Source organism: Mastomys coucha, unplaced genomic scaffold (genome assembly GCF_008632895.1).
Source record: "Mastomys coucha isolate ucsf_1 unplaced genomic scaffold, UCSF_Mcou_1 pScaffold4, whole genome shotgun sequence".
In the NCBI taxonomy this organism is placed as follows: Eukaryota; Metazoa; Chordata; class Mammalia; order Rodentia; family Muridae; genus Mastomys; species Mastomys coucha.
In genome coordinates this window covers 21,049,240-21,067,216 of record NW_022196910.1, presented here as the reverse complement: position 1 = coordinate 21,067,216, position 17,977 = coordinate 21,049,240, and the positions used below count along the sequence as shown (strand labels likewise).

The window sequence follows — 17,977 nt, the reverse complement described above, 5'->3', positions numbered from 1 at the left end:
AGGGGCAATCATTATATTCATCCCAGAATGCCTTTTCATTCTTGGAGGGGTGGTTTAGGCCCTGTAATTAATAGGACACAGATAACATCTGTAGGTAATGACTTCGGGTCTGCTCAATATTCTCTCCTCTTTTCTCTCTCTCTCTTTCTCTCTCTCTCTTTCTCTCTCTCTCTCTCTGTGTGTGTGTGTGTATGTGTGTGTGTGTATGTGTAAGATAGAGATTGCTTGATTGCTTGATGTGTGTGCGACAGATAAATAGTAAGATAGACAGATTGTGTGTTAGACAGATGATAGATAGATGATAGATATATAGTGTCTTGTGACAGATAGTCTGTGTGACAGACAGGTAGATAAATGGATAGATAGATAGATAGATAGATAGATAGATAGATAGATAGATAGTGTGATATATAGAGTGTCTGTGTGACAGTCTATGTGACATACAGATAGATAGATAGATAGATAGATAGATAGATAGATAGATAGATAGATAGAGTGTCTGTGTGACAGATAGTCTGTGTGACATACATACCTATAGACAGACAGATAGATGGTATCTTGTGACAGATAATCTATGTGACAGATAGATAGATGATAGTCTGTGTGATAGATAGATAGATAGATAGATAGATAGATAGACAGACAGACAGATAGATAATGTGTATGTGTGCAGGTATGATTGCTCACACGGGTACATGTAGTGCCAGAGGTAGATGTTAAAATGTCTTCTATCAATGCCCACATTTTTTTTTTCTTTTTGGTTTGAGCCTGAACCTGGAACTCACCATTTTGCTAGGCTGGCTAAGTGGTGAGGCCCAGGAGCCACCTGTCTGTCTCCAGAGCTGGGGCTCAGGTGCCCACCACCGCCCCTGCCTTTCTTACCATGATGTTGGAGATCTGAGTTCAGTTTGGATCCCCATGTTTATGCAGCCCCTGAACTAGCTGCTCTTGTGCAAGACTCTTTTCTGTGACTGAGAAGGAGAGACTTAAGAACAAATTCTGACTTGAGCCATATTTGTCAGATTATGGTATAGTACAATCAGCCAAGTAGAGTGTTTCCCAAGACAATATTTTTTTCCTTTTAACATTTCACAAAATCTAATGGTTTTTAAATTTTATTTATTTATTTTATGTATATGAGTACACTGTAGCTGTACAGATGGTTGTGAGCCACCATGTGGTTGTGGGATTTGAACTCAGGACCTTTAGCAGGTCAGTGCTCTTAACCTCTGAGCCATCTCTCCAGCCCCCTAATGGTTTTTTTTTTTTTTTAAAAAAGAATGCTCTGAATTGATTTTCCTAATAACAAGAGTAAAAAGTAAACCTAAGGAATTGTGGCTGTTTTTAAGTGTAGCCAGTTTATATTATCAAGAAAGAAAACTCCACGATCAGAAGGTGCCCAGTACTTCTCAAACCACAGCAACAAGAAAGCAAGAACAGGGCTCTGGGTTCAGCAACTGCATTACTGCCATGGCCTAACCAGAGTATGTCCAAAAAGAGATGAGTTCTACACCTCGAAGGCGGTTCCTGGGACTCTCCTTCATCCCACCAGTGCTGTGCTCAGCTCAAGCTGAGGTGCCTGTCCTTGAAGAAGCCCGTTAAAGATCATCAGACTCTGGGATTGTGGCTGAATTTTTTCGGAGAGATTCTAGCGAAAACGCCGTTGGAGAAAGTGGTCTGGATTCTGGAATGTGCTCCATTCTGTATTTCTCGATGTATGGTGAAGCAACCTCCCAAACCTGAGAGGCGAGCAAAGAACAAAGTCGAAATATGGACAAGATGTTTTCTACATGCTATGATGAAACATGAGCTTTGCCCCAAATCAAAACACCCTCTGTACCTGGTCAAACACATAACTGCAGCTTTCTTGCTTGTTTTTTTTATTTTTTTGAACCATTTGACACAGAATCTGTGTCATTTAATTGCTGGGTCCATTAAAGAATTTTAAGATACAAAGTTTAAAACTGTGCTCATGTTTTTTTTTTTTTTAAAGGGTGTTTAAGCGGTTTCCTCCTCCGGAGCAAAACAAGCAAATGCCCATGCAAGTGCAAACACACACACACACACACACACACACACACACACACACACACAACCCACCAGAGCCTTGGCAGCTCAGAGCGAAATGCCAGATGCTCACTCAAGGGAAGGTATGGTAGATACCACACTGCAAGACTTGGAAGCTGAAAAGTGAGACAGTGAATTCCCCCAGGCTGTGTTTCTATGGCCACAAGCATGCAAATATATGCAAATATATGCAAATATGGCATGAGTCCCAGCCAATCAGAATCGATTCCATCCTTCTGCTGAGAATCGTGGGAGGGAAGCTAAGTTTGCATATGATGCCAAGTTTTCCTTTTCATCTGCCAATCTATTTTCTAAGGGTTCCATTTTTTTGGTTTGTAGCTTCCTCCACCTCTCTCCCCTCCCTCCAGTGCTCCCTGACAGCCAAGGAATCTTTCCTGTTCTATGACCTTACAAAATATATTCTCAGCTAGTGTGGTGGCTTCTGCTTGAATCCTAACACCCTTGCTTCTGGAATACACTGAAGGAAGAAGATTGCTGTGAACTTGAGGCTATCTTCGGCTGCTCAGTGAGTTCTGAGTCAGCCTGAGCTACATAGCATGAAATACTGTCAAAAAAAAAAAATCCAAAAAAGAACATTTATTCTTTTTAAGCTAGCCCCTCACATACCTTTGTACTGGTGGCAGAAAAGAAGTGTCTGCTCAAGGATATGGGGTTTACTTCAAAATAAGAGATGCAAAGCTTACAAGGAAAGTTGTTTCCCCAGAGCAAAGTCACAGTTCTAAGGAAAATCAAGTGATTCGAGGGAAGGGACACTAGTGATTCAAAAGGTTGGATTTAAAGCATTAAAAAATGTACATATATATGTGTATATATATATATATGTATGTGTGTAAAAGGTATATGTATTAAATACACATTATGCATACACTTTATATAGTAGACATATATATGTATGTAATATATGCATATGGTTTAATATATATAGGATATGTGTGTGTGCATGTGTGTCTGTGTGTGTGTATGACTGTGTATCTGTGTATTTTTAAAGATGGCTCAGCCTTTTAGGCATTTGTACCAGTTGCCTAAGTCTGGAGTCAATACAACCAAAGGAGATAAGAAATATGGAAAACTGCATCTTGCCTAGCCGGCAGGTACAGGAACAGTAGAACCCTGGCCTTCACGGTGCCTTCTCCCCTGGTGGTGTCAGCTGTGCTAACACCAGCACTATTTGAGCATCACAGAGGACACCTTAGAGAATGAACCACTGCTCTCATACTGTCTGGACACTCCATTTAAAACCCACTTCCACAGTCCGTATTTGGGTCCTATCTGGACCTTTGGGGGACTATCAAATGTCTTTTAGTCACCTTACAAATCAGCTGATCTTCCTAGGAACAGCCAGGAGAGAATGGCTGAAAGAGTCTCTCCACATCCAGCTCCCACTTCACTTTGCCCCACCCTTCCCCCACACGCCCTAGTCCCACCCCCTCCATAAAGTTGTCAGCTTGCCTTTTGGTCAAGAAGCAACCTGTGTGCTGCCTCGATGTCTGGTGCCATGAAGCGATCTTTTATCCAGGGCCTGTAGAGAGAGCAGATCTAGGCATCAGCCACAATGCTGCGTCTGCAGACACGCTGTTCAGAAGTGGGGCAGGTCCCAGAGACCTGCTGACTGTACCTTACTACGGAGCGCACCAGGTCGTACACCTTCTCCAGCGGAGTGGTTGTTTTCAGGGGGCGCAGAAACTCTATGCCCTGGCAGGCCGCGAGAAGCTCAATGGCCAGCACTAAGACAAATGAGGGGAAATAGCTGGTTAAAGGCTGGCTTCATCCTTATGGGGCTGAAACTACCCACAGTTGTGACTCTTAGGAGCCGACTACTGGAACAGTTGGTTTTCTGTGTTTTGATAGAATGAAATAACCTTACTACTGTGCTTTTAGCTTTTTATTACTGTTTTTATTTTGAGACAGGATCTCAAGTATCGCAGGCTAGCCTCTAACTTATTTTGTAGCCAAGGATGGTCTGGATGGTCTTTAATTATTCACGACCCTCCTGCCTTCATCTCCTGGTGCTGGCGTTACACGCATGCGCTATTGCAACCAGTTTATGTGGTGCTGGGCTTTAACCTAGGGCCTGTACATGCCAGGAGGCGGCACTATACTAACTGTGCTATATACATTTCCAGCTCCAAGTTAGTTTTAAACCTCTTTTTCTAACCTCCTGGTTTTATCTTTATTGATGAGCTGCAGAATCAAAGCAGTTAGCAAGATAAATTACCAGCCGGTTCCCCTACTCAACAAGGTTTGTTGGCCAGGTTTGTGTTGTGTGGCTAGCGAGGGAAGTCTGCATGAGCAACCCAATCCCTACTTGGACCCTAAGTTTTACTAAATAAAGATGTGACATTTCTTCTAGGTCTGCAGTGGGTTATTTATCCTCTCTCCCTCGTGACCTTTCTGTGCTGACCCAAATTCGTAATGTGCTTCACAAACCAAAAGTCAAGAAGTCAAATAATTTTAATAGACCATCTGGGCTAACCACTGTGAACTGAAGTTCTCAGGTGGGGTTGGGGAGTAGGAGGTAGGGGTGGGAGGGTGCGGATGGGGATGAGGGGTGGAGGGAAGCCATGCTTGCGTTAAGGATTCTACGAAGCTAATAAACTGATTAGAACTTTGTGATCATTGAAGATTGAAATGCTGCAAGACCAAAATCCAAACCATCTTAGGCCAACATAAGTCCCACTTGATAGCCATCAATGACTATTGGTAGCTAACCAATCTCTGTGTCTGATCTATCATCCTCATGACTATCATGTGAAACCTTCTAGGACATAGTAACTTAGCAAATCACCATCTCCCTCCAACCCCCAAACAAAGAATGGCACCTAATGGCATCTGAGACTATGGCTGAGAATTCTCTGCTCTGCGAGAACCCACGCATCTGATGCTCCCACCTGATGCTTGAAAAAATGGCTGGATTTAGGACGCTCTTTTGTTCTAGCATTATAAAAAGTTCACCCTTGGTTACCATGTTAGAAACATGGAACTTGGGGTAGCTTAAATCTGTGTTCCTAGCCAATCAAAGAATCCACTCCAGAATAAACTATCTCTTCTCACCTCTGAGGTGGGAGCTGGGTTTCTTATGTCGAGTACTGAAGATAGTGGACTCGAACCTGGGTTTAGATCCCATTGCTGACATTAAGACTGCGCAGCTTCAGGTACATTGACCTCTGCTTTGGTTGCCATATTTGCCAAATGGGACTACATGTCTCCCTAGGTAACTAACCTATATTGTTATATTATAAATTAAATGAGTTACAAGATCGGGTGCAGGTAGAGAATGTATGATAAATGTTGTATTACTTCCAAAGAGGAGAGGCCTCTTTCAAAGAGTTGGGAAAGCAACAGGGACCACACATTTGAAAAATAAACATGAAACAGTTTGAAAAACTCTAGAGTTGCTGCTTGTGACACATTTCGCTTTGTAGCCAGTAGTCCTCCCTAAATCCATCAACTGTGTCAGGGCTACAGTGTATCTTCATCTGTAACTGTGCAAGCTGTCATTCAAGCACATGGGCAATACCTGGTGAATCTCGGTAATGCCCTCTAGTTTTAGGATTCATTTCTTCATTTAAGTAAAATTCACATGGATGAAAATTATCTAAAGCATGTCAGCTTTTATGCCTTCAATAGAGGTGCTACTATCTGTGTAACCACAGAGGTTAGGTATAGGATAAGGGACTGAAGGAGGAGGCAGTTCTAAGGTAGGGGAAATAGAGTGTCCAGCTATTGAGAGGCAGTCTGGGAGGACTGCAATGGGAAGAGTAAACGGAGAAGGGGAAGGGAGGGAGGAAATACAGGAAGGGTCAGCAAACATGAAGGGCCATTTGAAGGGTCCTGTGAAAACCTAGTACAATAGAAGATTCTTAAAATATATGCATGTGTGAAATCAATGTAAGTGGTTTCACCAAATAGCAGAAGAGACAATGCCACAGCTGGGTTTCTTACACCACAAAGTGAAAGGTTACATCTAATCGAGTTGCTGGCCCAAAGGAGTCCCATAGAATCCCCCAAACAACTCAGGCTATTTCCAAGTCTACTGGTAGCTTTCCATAAACAGACAACACCTGTAAGTCCCACTGAACATAGGGGAGTTGAGCTGGTGCCTAGCTGGAACCTTCTGGAACCTTCACCCCTGTGGACTAGTATTGGGACTGGAAGGTACTCTGCGTGCTACTAGGTGAGAAAGCTAAACACTAACTCAGGACAAATCCCTCTGTCTACAAGGGTGACCTGCCTGCAAGATACAATGGTGCATAGAAGCACAAAAGTTGTGGGAGCAACCAGCCACTATCTGGTTGGATTGAAGGCCTGCTCTATGAGATGAAACCCAGGCCAGATACAGCTCAGGTAGCCAAGAACCTGAGACTAGATAGTCCTAGAGAAAAACCAAATATCACTATTGTAATAAAAGAACCTAGCCATAAAATGACTCCCAGTGGCATTCTGCTGTACTCATAGATCAATGTCTTGCTTGAGCATCATCAGAGAAGCTTCCTCGTGACGTAGATGGGAACTAATATAGTTCCACCCACAGCTGGACAATGCACGAGAGGAAGAGATCTTTGAACACTCAAACCTAAATGAGATGCCTTCCCGGATCTCCCCTACACCCTAGGCCTCAGGGATCTATTCAGAAGAGAAGGTAAAAAGATTGTAAAAGCCAGTGGTGGTGGAAGACACCAAGGAAACAATGCCTTCCAGATATAACAGGACGGACACAGACACACACACACACACACACACACACACACACACACAAAGTAGCACAGACTGTGGCCATATGCCCAGAGCCTGCACAAGTTCAAGCTAGGGCCTGCACAGGTTCAAGCCAGGTAGGATCCCAGAATGGAGAGAAGAAGTGGACACAAGTCCCCATCCCTAACCCAGGAGTTATCTCCAAACGACAACTGTTTGCAAAGGAAGAATTAGTTTTCTTCAAAGGAAACTCATTGCATATACAATTTGAGTATACAAAGTACACATAAGGGGGGCCCGTGCCGAGCAGTAGACAGCCAGACACAGGTAAGCGAGAGAGTAGTGGTGAAGCCAACCTGGTGTTTTCATGGGTTTATGTCTGTGCCTATCTGCGTGTGTATGTGGGCTTTGTGCTTTCTCTTTTTTCTTTCTCTTCTATGTCTGTCTGCTTTGTTTTTTTTTTTTTTCTGGTTTGTTTGTTTTATTGGTCTTTTTGTCTTCTAGGGAGAGAGAAAGAAGGTGTTTGTTGTTGGATGGGTGAGAGGAGAGTCTGGTAGGAGGTGGGGAGGGGGAACCGTAATCTCAGAATATACTGTATTAAAAGAACTACTCAGAATTAATAAGAAATGAAAGTATCCTAAGAAAACAAATTACAGTGCTCCTTAGCTATACTACAAATGTGTGTGTTACTCAGGTGCATTGTAAACATGTTGAATGCTTTTAACCTACCACAGGCTAAAGGCTAATTCAAATGCATGACCCCGTCTCTAGAAAAGGCTTATCCTGACTTCACACCTCTCCCCTCCCTTCCCAGCTCTGCTGCTGCCTGGTGTTGTCCCTTTGCCCCAGTTCCCTTCCTTCTTCCAGTCAGCTATTGTACTTCAAGTCCTTTGTCATCCCCAGTTTCATCAAGGCCATGCCCCTGCACCTCATACCCCTAGTTACCTCCAGTGACCTCTATACACCAAACACTGACCATCATCCAGCAGTGTTCTCCCAGGCTTTGACATCTGTTCTTGGATGTCCCATGTCTTCATGACAATGCATCCTAAAACAACTTACTTTTTGCACACCTCTTCCCTTTCCCTCATAACAGTAATTCATCTCACACACACACACACACACACACACACACACACACACACACACACACACACACATACTCACTCAGAGTTGGCCACATGTTATTCTTGTCTTAATCTTGGGTTCTCCTTTGAGAATACTGATTCCAGTCCCTTCAGATTTGATCAGGTTCTGCCTTTTCCTCCCATAACTCCGCCCTTCAGTATTTTGTTAATGACTGCAAAGAGTTGTCAGGTTGGCCAATGTCTGCTTCTCTCAATAGAGGCTGGTTTCCATAAGGGCTGAGGATGAGTTCACCTCACTCACGCTCTGCTCAAGTGGCACGTTCCTTTCTATACTTTCCAGACTCCTACACCGCTTACTTGACTAAGGATTCTGAGTGGGCTCGGTGATAAGCAAGCTCATGTCTCACGCTTAAAGCCAGGACTACTGGATCCCCGAATCTGGAGGTATCTGCTGACCATTTGTAATCAAATGGTCATGTTTGTAATAGAGCTAACACTCGTTGACTTGTGGCTGATTCCCCTCCCATTTGATAAACAGAGAGAATGACATCGATGCGCTAGGCAACCATCTGGACTTTACTGCCATGCAAATATCTGAACAATAAGTCTAAACCAGGTCCATTGAGTGAGACGGTCAAGGCAGATGAGATTCTTGCCATTGTAGAAAGACAAACAAGCCTAGCTGTGTCCGAGGCACTGAGTGCTCCCAGAACAGAACAAAACAAAAATAAGAAAGGGAAGAAAAAAAAAAGCCAGGTGCTGCCTTAGCTGAGGCCAAGGAAGATGTGTAAGAACTTTGAGTAGCTACATGGATGAAGTGAAGAAGAAAGCGAAAGTGCCCAGAGTCGGAGCTGAAGGTAATGTGTTTCCTGGCATCATAGGGCTTTATTGTGGTTCTGGGTTATTGAGAGCATGGGAGAGGGGGCAGTAAAAGGCTGATATCAGATCTTGCCAGGCTTGCAGGACTAAGGAATGGATGGGGTTGACCTGGTTTTGAGTGCTGGAAAGTAATTGGTAAGTTCTCAAATGGGGCATGGTGTAGTCTAAATGGTGTCTGCAGAGGCTCACCCTGTTTTGCAACATGAGGCAACTGCACAGACTAATCAGAAGTAGGGGGTGGGCTTGTTCTGGTGTGTCTGGAAGGTGGGGTTGGTGCCTTGATGAATAGATAGAAGATGTGGGGATACATAAGAGAAACTTTTTAAGGTTTTTCAAGGCGACGGTGTACTGGCTGGTTTTGTGTCAACTTGACACAAGCTGGAGTTGTCACAGAGAAAGGAGCTTCAGTTGAGGAAATACCTCCATGAGATCCAACTGTAAGACATTTTCTCAATTAGTGATGAAGGAGAGAGGGCCCCCTGTGGGTGGTGCCATCCCTGGGCTGGTAGTCTTGGGTTCTATAAGAAAGCAAGCTGAGCAAGCCAGGAGAAGCAAGCCAGTAAGGAACATCCCTCCATGGCCTCTGCATCAGTTCCTGGTTCCTGACCTGCTTGAGTTCCTGACTTCCTTTGGTGATCAACAGCAATGTGGAAGTAAGCTGAAATAAACCCTTTCCTCCTCAACTTGCTTCTTGGTCATGATGTTTTGTACAGGAATAGAAACCCTGACTAAGACAGATGGTTTCAGTGGGGAACCATCCGATGTGTGGACATTCAGATAAACACTATGCTAGTCAGATAACAAGTCCTGCTGCGGATGTGGAGAAATGGGTGTCTTTAAACTCTACCAGTAGGCATGCAGCATTGTGTATCCACTGTGGAGAGCCATCTCCAGCTTCCCATAAAGGTGGGTGGGGAGCTACTATATGAACCAACAATTCCAGTCCAGACAAATGAAAACACTCACCCCCATGAAATTTGTTGCCTAGCAGCCAAAATGCTCAAGCAAGCCAGTCCTTCCACTGGTGTATAAAGTAAATGTGAGTGTGGCTCAGGACTAGCAGAGCAGAACAAACCCAGCGGTAACACATGCTGACACATCAACGAGCCCTAAAAGCAGCATGCTAGGTAAGAGAAACCAGACGTAAGGAACACACACACAGTGCATGAAATCGCTTACGTGAAAGGCCCATAACAGACACATCTATGAGGTCCTAAAAGAGTGGTTGCCTAAGACAGGAGAAAATAGGGAGGATGGGATGTGATGAACTAAAGACTTCAGGGTTTGAGGGGGCACAGATTGATAAAAATGATCTGAGACTTAGGGTTGCTCAATTCAGTGAATATACTGAAACCGTTGAACTGTACACTTTAGAGAGGTGGGGTAAATTATAAATGGAAATAGCTGTCAATAGAAAAAAAATCCTCAACTCACATTATCTTTTGCTAGGCTATTTTTTCCTCATGAGCCAGGACCTGGGCAATTCTGCGACAGCTCAAGGTCTTAGGGAGGCTATATCTAATGGAGGGCTATTGCACTGTCACCAGAGATAAGCAGCAACTGGGAAGGCAGCGAGAGAGCAGCCTAGGGCACCTCTCCCGGTGATTTATCTCTGACAGCAGGGTGAATCTAGATCTCATTACATCTTTCAAATCAATGTTACTACGTCAGAAATGTCTAGGGCAAAGAAGGAAAAAAACCCAAAATCGCCAAAATGAGATCACAAAGAAGCTACCAGAAGATCCAGAGTGCCAGTCTTCCTACAGGAGAACAAGTCTGGTTTCCTGCCGAGTCCAAGTCATCAGGAAAACAGCTAAGGGTGATTCTCGATGAATCATGATAACCAGAATTTAAAACAGGGACCCGGAATCCCGGCTGAACAATCCCATCGGCAAGGCTGAGGTGCTCCGGCTAGGAGCTTTTACATTTGTGTTTGGTGCTGATACCAGGCCCCAGCTGTTTAATTCTGTTGGGTGTGGTATGGTGTCCTGGCCAAGAAGAAAGCATCCACATGAACTGGATGAAGATGACACGGATACATATGTTAACACAGGTGGAGGAAAGCCCACACAAAGAACCGTGGGTGACTAAGAATGCTGGCAGGGAGACAAATAAGTCTTCCCCAGGGAAGAGCCCCCCAACTGGGCACACAACACCCAATAGCCCGAAAACACAAATACAAATGACGTCATACAGACCTGGAGGGTTATACTTAGGCATACATATGTATATACATGCACATAGACATATGTGCAGGTAATGACAATACAAAGGGAGAGCATAAACTTGAAAGAGAAATGAGGGGTATAAGAGGGTTTGGAAGGGGAAAGGGAATTATAAAATCTCAAGAGAATATTTGTTTTTATTATTATTTACTTTTAATAGTGTGTGTGTGTGTGTGTGTGTGTGTGTGTGTGTGTGTGTCTGTGCTCGTGTGTATGAGTACGTGCTCATACATGCACATGAGCATGTGTGAGTGCCAGGACCTGTGGAGGCCAGAGGTGGTAAATGCCTCTGGAGATGGAGTTATAGGCAATTACACCAACATGGATTCTAGTAACCAGACTTAGCTTCTCTATAAGATCATTATATATTTTTAGTCACTGAGACATCTCTCCATCCCAAACCCACTCACACTGAAGTGAAGAACTATGTATGAACAACATGGAGATCTGCTCGGAAGTCATTTGGGAAAACAAAAAAGGGAGGCAAAACTTTGAGGCCCAGGGTGAGGCTTCATGACCCAATTCTCTCCGCTTTTGAATACTAAACAATGACTCAACCTTATTGAAAATAAGGCTATATAAGGAGCCAGATGATCTCTGCATAGTTCCTTAGTTCTTAATCTTCAGTGAGGGACAGCATCACCTAGAAAGTGTTTTAGCCACACTCTCCTCTCCTCCCTAGCATTTCTAGGAGGGGCCAGAGGACCTGCATCCCAAAGGAGCCTCCAGAGAATACTGATTCTGTAGGCAGTGATTCTACTTCTTGAAAGACCCAGAAAACTAGTTTGCGAACGAGGCCCACCTCCCACTGCTGGCTTTACCTTGTTCCACGTGCTCGACAACCCTGAGGGCTTTCCTGGCTGCCCATCCTCCCATGGAGACGTGGTCCTCCGTGGCGGCACTGGTAGAGAGTGAGTCCACAGATGAAGGGTGGCACAGAGCCTTGCTCTCAGACACTGCAAGAGACAAGTGCCAGTAAGTCAGCATCCCTAAAGGGAAACCCTGCCAGAATAGCACAGGGCTCCCCCAAAGTCTCCAGGGGTTCATGACCACAACCCAAGCACTAGCTGGTGCTCAGCCACAGGGGAAAAACACACAGGTCAATATTCTCCCAAAGTGGGGAGGATCTTAAAATCCTCGTGAATTCTGGAGATAAGATGAGTATGAAAAATGTGGGAATGCTAATATTATAAAACCATGCCAAAAATACTAGATGCATTTAAGATGGGTGGGGGAAGGGTGGGGTGGAATATGACTGATAAATCCAGCTACTCAAGATGATTTGCTTACTTTGAGGGAAGAGCCAGATTAGATTTTAGGGACAGCATTGAGAGCCAAGGCTGGGCCTCTAGCTCTTGGGTAATACTGAGTAGCTGAGATGGTTAGCTCCAACATCATACGAGTAGGCGTTCTTGGTTTGAACAATAGCTTGCTGATAACCAGAGATGTCTGAGAAGTGAGGGGCATCCACACTGGGGTCTCTCGAGCCTGAGTTCTCATATTAGTCAATAATCTTGCTACAGTGCAGGTACTGAGTTTGGGATGGGCTCTGAGTTCCCACTGCTTTAATAAACTCCCACATGCTGCTATATGGTCAGCCTGAGCCGCTACACCTTAAGGGAGAAGACTGAAATTCCCAAGTTCTAGACGCTAGGAAAGGCCAAACTTGAAGTCTTTTCTCCTCTTCTACTGACCTAGAAAAAAGTTCCTCTTCTTTCAATGATCTAAGGCGGCGGCAGCTCTCAGCCCTTTCAGTGGGGTCACCTAAGACCCTTGGACAGCCCAGATTTACATTATGATTCATAACAGTAGCAAAATTACAGTTCTGAAGTAGCAATGAAAATAATTTTATGGTTGGGGGAGGAGGTATCAGCAGAAGATGAGGAACTGTATTAAAGGGTCGCAGCATTAGGAAGGTTGAGAACCACTGGTGGAAGGTATCCCACCCGGTCAGCTTTTGTTTGTTTGTTTGTTTTATTTTGTTTTGTTTTTTGAGACAGGGTTTCTCTGTAGCCCTGGCTGTCCTGGGACTCACTCTGTAGACCAGGCTGGCCTCGAACTCAGAAATCCACCTGCCTCTGTCTCCCAAGTGCTGGGATTAAAAGCATGCACCACCACCACCCGGCCTCAGGATCCAGCTTTAAACTAGGGTGATCAGTTGTCCTGGCTTGTAGAAGGTCTCTCAGGTTTGGCCACAAAAGATTGTATCCCAAGGGTTGTACTGACCAGAACCTTTATAGAAAATACAAACTTATGAGAACCAAAAAGGTAAAGGACTGGATCAATAAGGGAAGGAACATTTTCAATAAGAACACCATCTTTGGTGGGTAGCTTACGAGGCTGAAGTCATCCAAGCCAGTCTTTTCAAGGGCTATCATTTCCTCTAGAAATCAACTACTGTTGCCCCACCGTAAAGTGGGAAGTCTCTGTGCTAAGGATGTAGTTTCGAAACCATGGAGGGAGGAAAGAGAGGATACTGATCCAGAGAAGAAGGTGAACTTGTTGGTTCTTTCTTGGTTGAGTATATTGAGTTTTAGTGAGACGCTCAAGTGAGGAAGGGCTTGAGAATATATTATTGCTGGACATGGTGCTGCAGGCAGTCCAATACTAGGAAGTCAGAGGCAGGGGAACCTCTATAAGTTCCAGGTCAGCTTGGTCTACCTCTAAGTTCTCCACCAGCTAAGGCTACACAGTGAATACCTGTCTCCCAAACTTATTAAATGGAAATTACTGTTTACTTAGTGCTCATGTTGCAGGCAGAGCACCAAGGCTTTATATGTATAGTTAGTTCATGGACTGGAGCCATTGTGTGCTCTGTGCAGCAGGAAGTTGCGGAAGTAACAGAGTGAGGAGGCTTGCCAGCACACAGTTACAGTTAGGAAAACACAAGAGTCTTGATATCGATCAGTAGCCGGAGCAGAAAGTGGACCTCAGAGAGCCCTGAACAGTCCCACTACCCCAGCAGCCTAGTGGCCATCACACCTGGGAGAAGCCACAACTGTTGCAGTGTGCCCTGGCCACTGTCATGACAACTGACAGCGTTTAGCCTGGGACCCCAGGCAGCCTTACATGCACAGCACCTGCCTGGCATGGACAGTTTTCAGAACAGTAAAGGGCTTCATTGTAAGAAACAGATATGGTTTTCATCAAGAGGAAGGACATCAAGAAAGATGCATGGAGGCAGGAAATGCTACAGGCCTTGGTGGAGTTTGAGTCCAAGGGGAAAAATGAACATAATAAGCATGCCCAACAACAAGAATTGGGAGCTGAAGAGCTAAAGACCTTAAGGGCCTGGTTTTATTATTCATTTGTTTGTTTGTTTTACCAGTTGACCAAAGATGATAAGAACTATCTGCATTGTCTACAAAGCATGCTGGGTATTTTTTTAAATTACTTTTACCTAACGACATCTCCTTTTGGTGATGATAAATATAGGCTTTGCTGCTGTTGTTGCTTAGTTTATTTTTGTTTTGTTTCAATGCCTGTTTTTTTTTTAAGATGCCACTAAAGATTTTTTCTTTTTATATTGTTTCATACCTGGTTGAGATTTTTTAAATTTGTAACAAGCTTACTGCTTGATTTTATTTTAAGTCAACAAACCGAAAGTACCTGTTAATAAAGTTCTTAAATGATGATGATGATAATGGTGATAAAAAAAAAGAGTTCACTGGAGTAAGTGCACAAAATTAGGTATCAACATGCCTGTTTGAGATCTTCCCTACATCCAACTAGTGTGCAATGTTGGGAAAGCCACTTAGCCTCTTGGGTCTCTGACTATTCATCTGGTCAGTGGAGATTTAACGGTGCCTCCCCCTGTTACTGTTGTTATGAAGAAATGAAAAGAAATAAGGAAGGCCATTGGCACTAACTTTGGGGCAGGCATCCCTCTGATGAAGCCCCAAGCCATGTCCAATCAGAAATCAGCTGCACTGAAGCTCAGTGTCCAGGCGGCCTATTGCTTCTTCCAAGTATTTTTATATGTTTTGAGAACATCTTAATTTTTTAGTGGATAGGAGATCTAATAGAATGTCTCCAAATTTAATCATTCGGTTTGCTACCAACTATATTGTTTCTGTCCTTCCTCCCCCCGCCCCCACTTTGGAAGAAAAGCTACATTGATGAAGGTCAAAGGCAATGCCAGATTCCTCTCTCTGGAGCAATTGTCCATCTATGCCTGACTGCCCCACTGTTATCTTCCAGTGTTACATTGTTTCAGCTTTCTTTTCTCTGAAAAAATGTTAAAAGTCAACCTGCTTGCTACATTAGGCATGAGAGATAGGATACACATCAAAGTGGAGAAACATCAGGACTCCTTCCAAGGCAAAAGCTGATACTTTGGGGAAAACTGAGACGTGCCCTCGGTGGACAGGCTTGAGTTGTGACTAAGCTAGTGTCCTTACCCAGGGCTGCTGCGGTGCAGTGGGCTATCATGAAGCCAGAATTGAGACCTCCTTCAGCCACCAGGAAGGCAGGCAGCTCGCTGAGGGAAGGATTGCAGAGCCTTTCAATTCTTCTTTCACTAATTGCCGCCAGTTCATGGACGCCAATGGCCAAATAGTCCAGGGCCTAAAAGAACACCTCAGTTTAGCCGGCCTGCACTGGAATGCACATTTGGGGTTAGGAGCACGTTTAGAAAGCTTACTTTGGCTGGGTATTCACCATGGAAGTTTCCTCCCGAAATTGTCTCCCCTCGACTGGCAAAGACCATCTTTCAAAACAAGTTAAGGCTTAAATGTAACATCGTTGGCCACTTCAAAGGTAGCTCCTGTCCCCATCTGTTTATTTTTAGTATTGAGGCGACTGTCATTGTACAGTCTTCCCATAAACAGTCGTTGACATACTAAAACAGTGTTTCTCAACCTGTGGGTCACAATCCCCAAATACCATTGGAAAACACAGATATTTACACTACAATTCCTAACATTAGCAACATTACAGTTTTGAAGTAGCAACAAAAAATAACTTTATAGTTGGAGATCACCACAGCATGAGGAATTGCATTAGGAAGGTTGAGAACCACTGACATAAAGGAATACACACACACACACACACACACACACACTCACACACTGAAGGTAAATTGTGTCCATGTAATTGGGACCAAAAAACATGGGGCATGAAATGTTTTCTCTTGAGATCCGAGATGTCAACCCCTGTAATTTTTATAGTCTGCCCGCCTAACACTTAGAGTCAAAAACTAAAACTATGAACATGAACCACATGTTTGAAGTCAAATTCTATTTCATCCATGGAGATACAACCATTCTCTATAGAAGATGCTGTTAAATAAAAGACTTGGTTGATGGGTATCCATCAAAATGTCTAAAATAATCAATGCTGGGGATGTTTTTCCACTCTGTTCTTTGAGTGTCTGCACCAGCCTTCAACAACAGACAGTAGCCAACAGGTCCTACTGACCCATTTCAGCTGGAGGGACCTTTGGACTCACAGAGTGTGATTGCCTCCCAGAGACAGTTCTAATCTATCACACACATTGTTTAAGCCAACAGACACAAGGGCAAAGACAGTAACAGTTCCTCCTTTCTGGTTCTAAAAGCTAATGCAACCTTTCTCTCTCTCTGTCTCTCTGTCTCTCTGTCTCTCTGTCTCTCTCTCTCTGTCTCTCTCAGCTTTATAAACAATGCATTTGGCTATTCATCACCAGAGTTTGCATCTGTAGCATCAACCAACCTCTGAATGAAAATATTCAAACAAAACATTGTGTCTACAGTGTGTGCTGTCATTATTCCCTAAATAACACAACAAAACAACTACTTATAGAGTGTTTACATTGTATTAGGTAAACTAGCGAGGAGTTAACACATACAGGAAGAAGTGTGTAGGCTATCCTCAAGTATCAAAGGGATTTGAGCATACAAAGATTTTGCTATGGGAAGAGTGTCCTGCGCTCGATCTCTGACACACACAGTCTCCTCTCTGCCCTCCTAATCCCTGCACTGACTGATTGCTGCTCTAATTTAGAAACTGAATGTCTATTAGCATCTGGTTTCCTAATTCTGTTGGTCATTAGATTTCAGCAACTTCCACCTTCCCTTACACTGGTGCAGTGGAACACTGAGAACCTGTTTCCTTAGGCAACATCAGTACCAGAACCACTCATTCTTAACTACCTGTGCATCAAGAGACTTTTAATTAAGAAAGTAGAGGACTTTGGGCTGAAATTATGGCTGGGGAAAAAATAAATAGAAAACTGTCATCTCTATCCAGGAAGTTTCTGGTAATCCTTTCCCTTTTAACCTCGGAGTTGCCCTTTAAAGTCTAACTGGGCCGGTACAGAATTGCACGTGAACTGAGACTACAAAGCATTCGAGAAAACTACTGTTCCTTCTGGGGAGTGCAGTGGCATCGGGATGTTTGGGGCATTCTTAATTCCAAGGATTATCACAAAGCAACCCTCGGAAAATGAAATCCTGAAATAGGCTTACAGGATAAGCACACTCAAAGCTCGGGTGAGAAGCCTGACACAGCTGTTGAGTAACCAGCCTTCAGCTCACCCGGGCTGGGAGTCTCTCTCTGCTGCTCCCTCAGCCATTTCTCCAGTGTTGAGAAGGAAGGAAGCTGTAGAATGGGAAGAAAGGGGTCCTAAGAGGGTTGCCTGTTTTCACAAGCAGTGATGCCCCTGTGAGGACTGTATCCTGACCCATCATCTCAGCTTCAAAGAAAACCAACAAACAGACTCTCTGGAGGAAAGTAATCCTGTGAAGAGCCCACTCCTGCTACAGAGAATGAAAGCTTTACCGTGTGTACAGAAACATAAACTGTGGCCTGTGTCAAGCCCTCGTCTGAAAGGAACCTGAAGTCTTACCTCATCAGAAACATTTTGATGTGTTAGCATGGCGTTTTCTGCCTAAGGCATCCCCCATTGCTAGAACCAGGCTGCAGAAGTGAAGGCCAGCCTATGAGATGCTAATCACATAGCAGCCTCAGCTGGCTTTGAGAAACCATAGCCACAAATGCTGAAAGTGGTCCTTTCATCTTTTTTTT

At 44.0% G+C, this 17,977-nt stretch overlaps 1 protein-coding gene across 1 annotated transcript in view; it reads right to left on the bottom strand.

The window, feature by feature from the left end:
* Positions 1-1,225: 1,225 nt before the first annotated feature.
* Positions 1,226-17,977, bottom strand: part of Hal (histidine ammonia-lyase) — a 28,854-nt gene continuing 12,102 nt past the window's right edge. Inside the window, exons 15-20 of the mRNA XM_031349124.1 lie at positions 15,615-15,680; positions 15,373-15,538; positions 11,794-11,928; positions 3,704-3,812; positions 3,538-3,607; positions 1,226-1,739 (exon numbers count right to left, since the gene is read on the bottom strand). Of these exons, the coding sequence (XP_031204984.1) occupies positions 1,599-1,739; positions 3,538-3,607; positions 3,704-3,812; positions 11,794-11,928; positions 15,373-15,538; positions 15,615-15,680 (687 nt within the window). The 3' untranslated portion in view covers positions 1,226-1,598. The remainder of the gene's footprint in view (positions 1,740-3,537; positions 3,608-3,703; positions 3,813-11,793; positions 11,929-15,372; positions 15,539-15,614; positions 15,681-17,977) is intronic.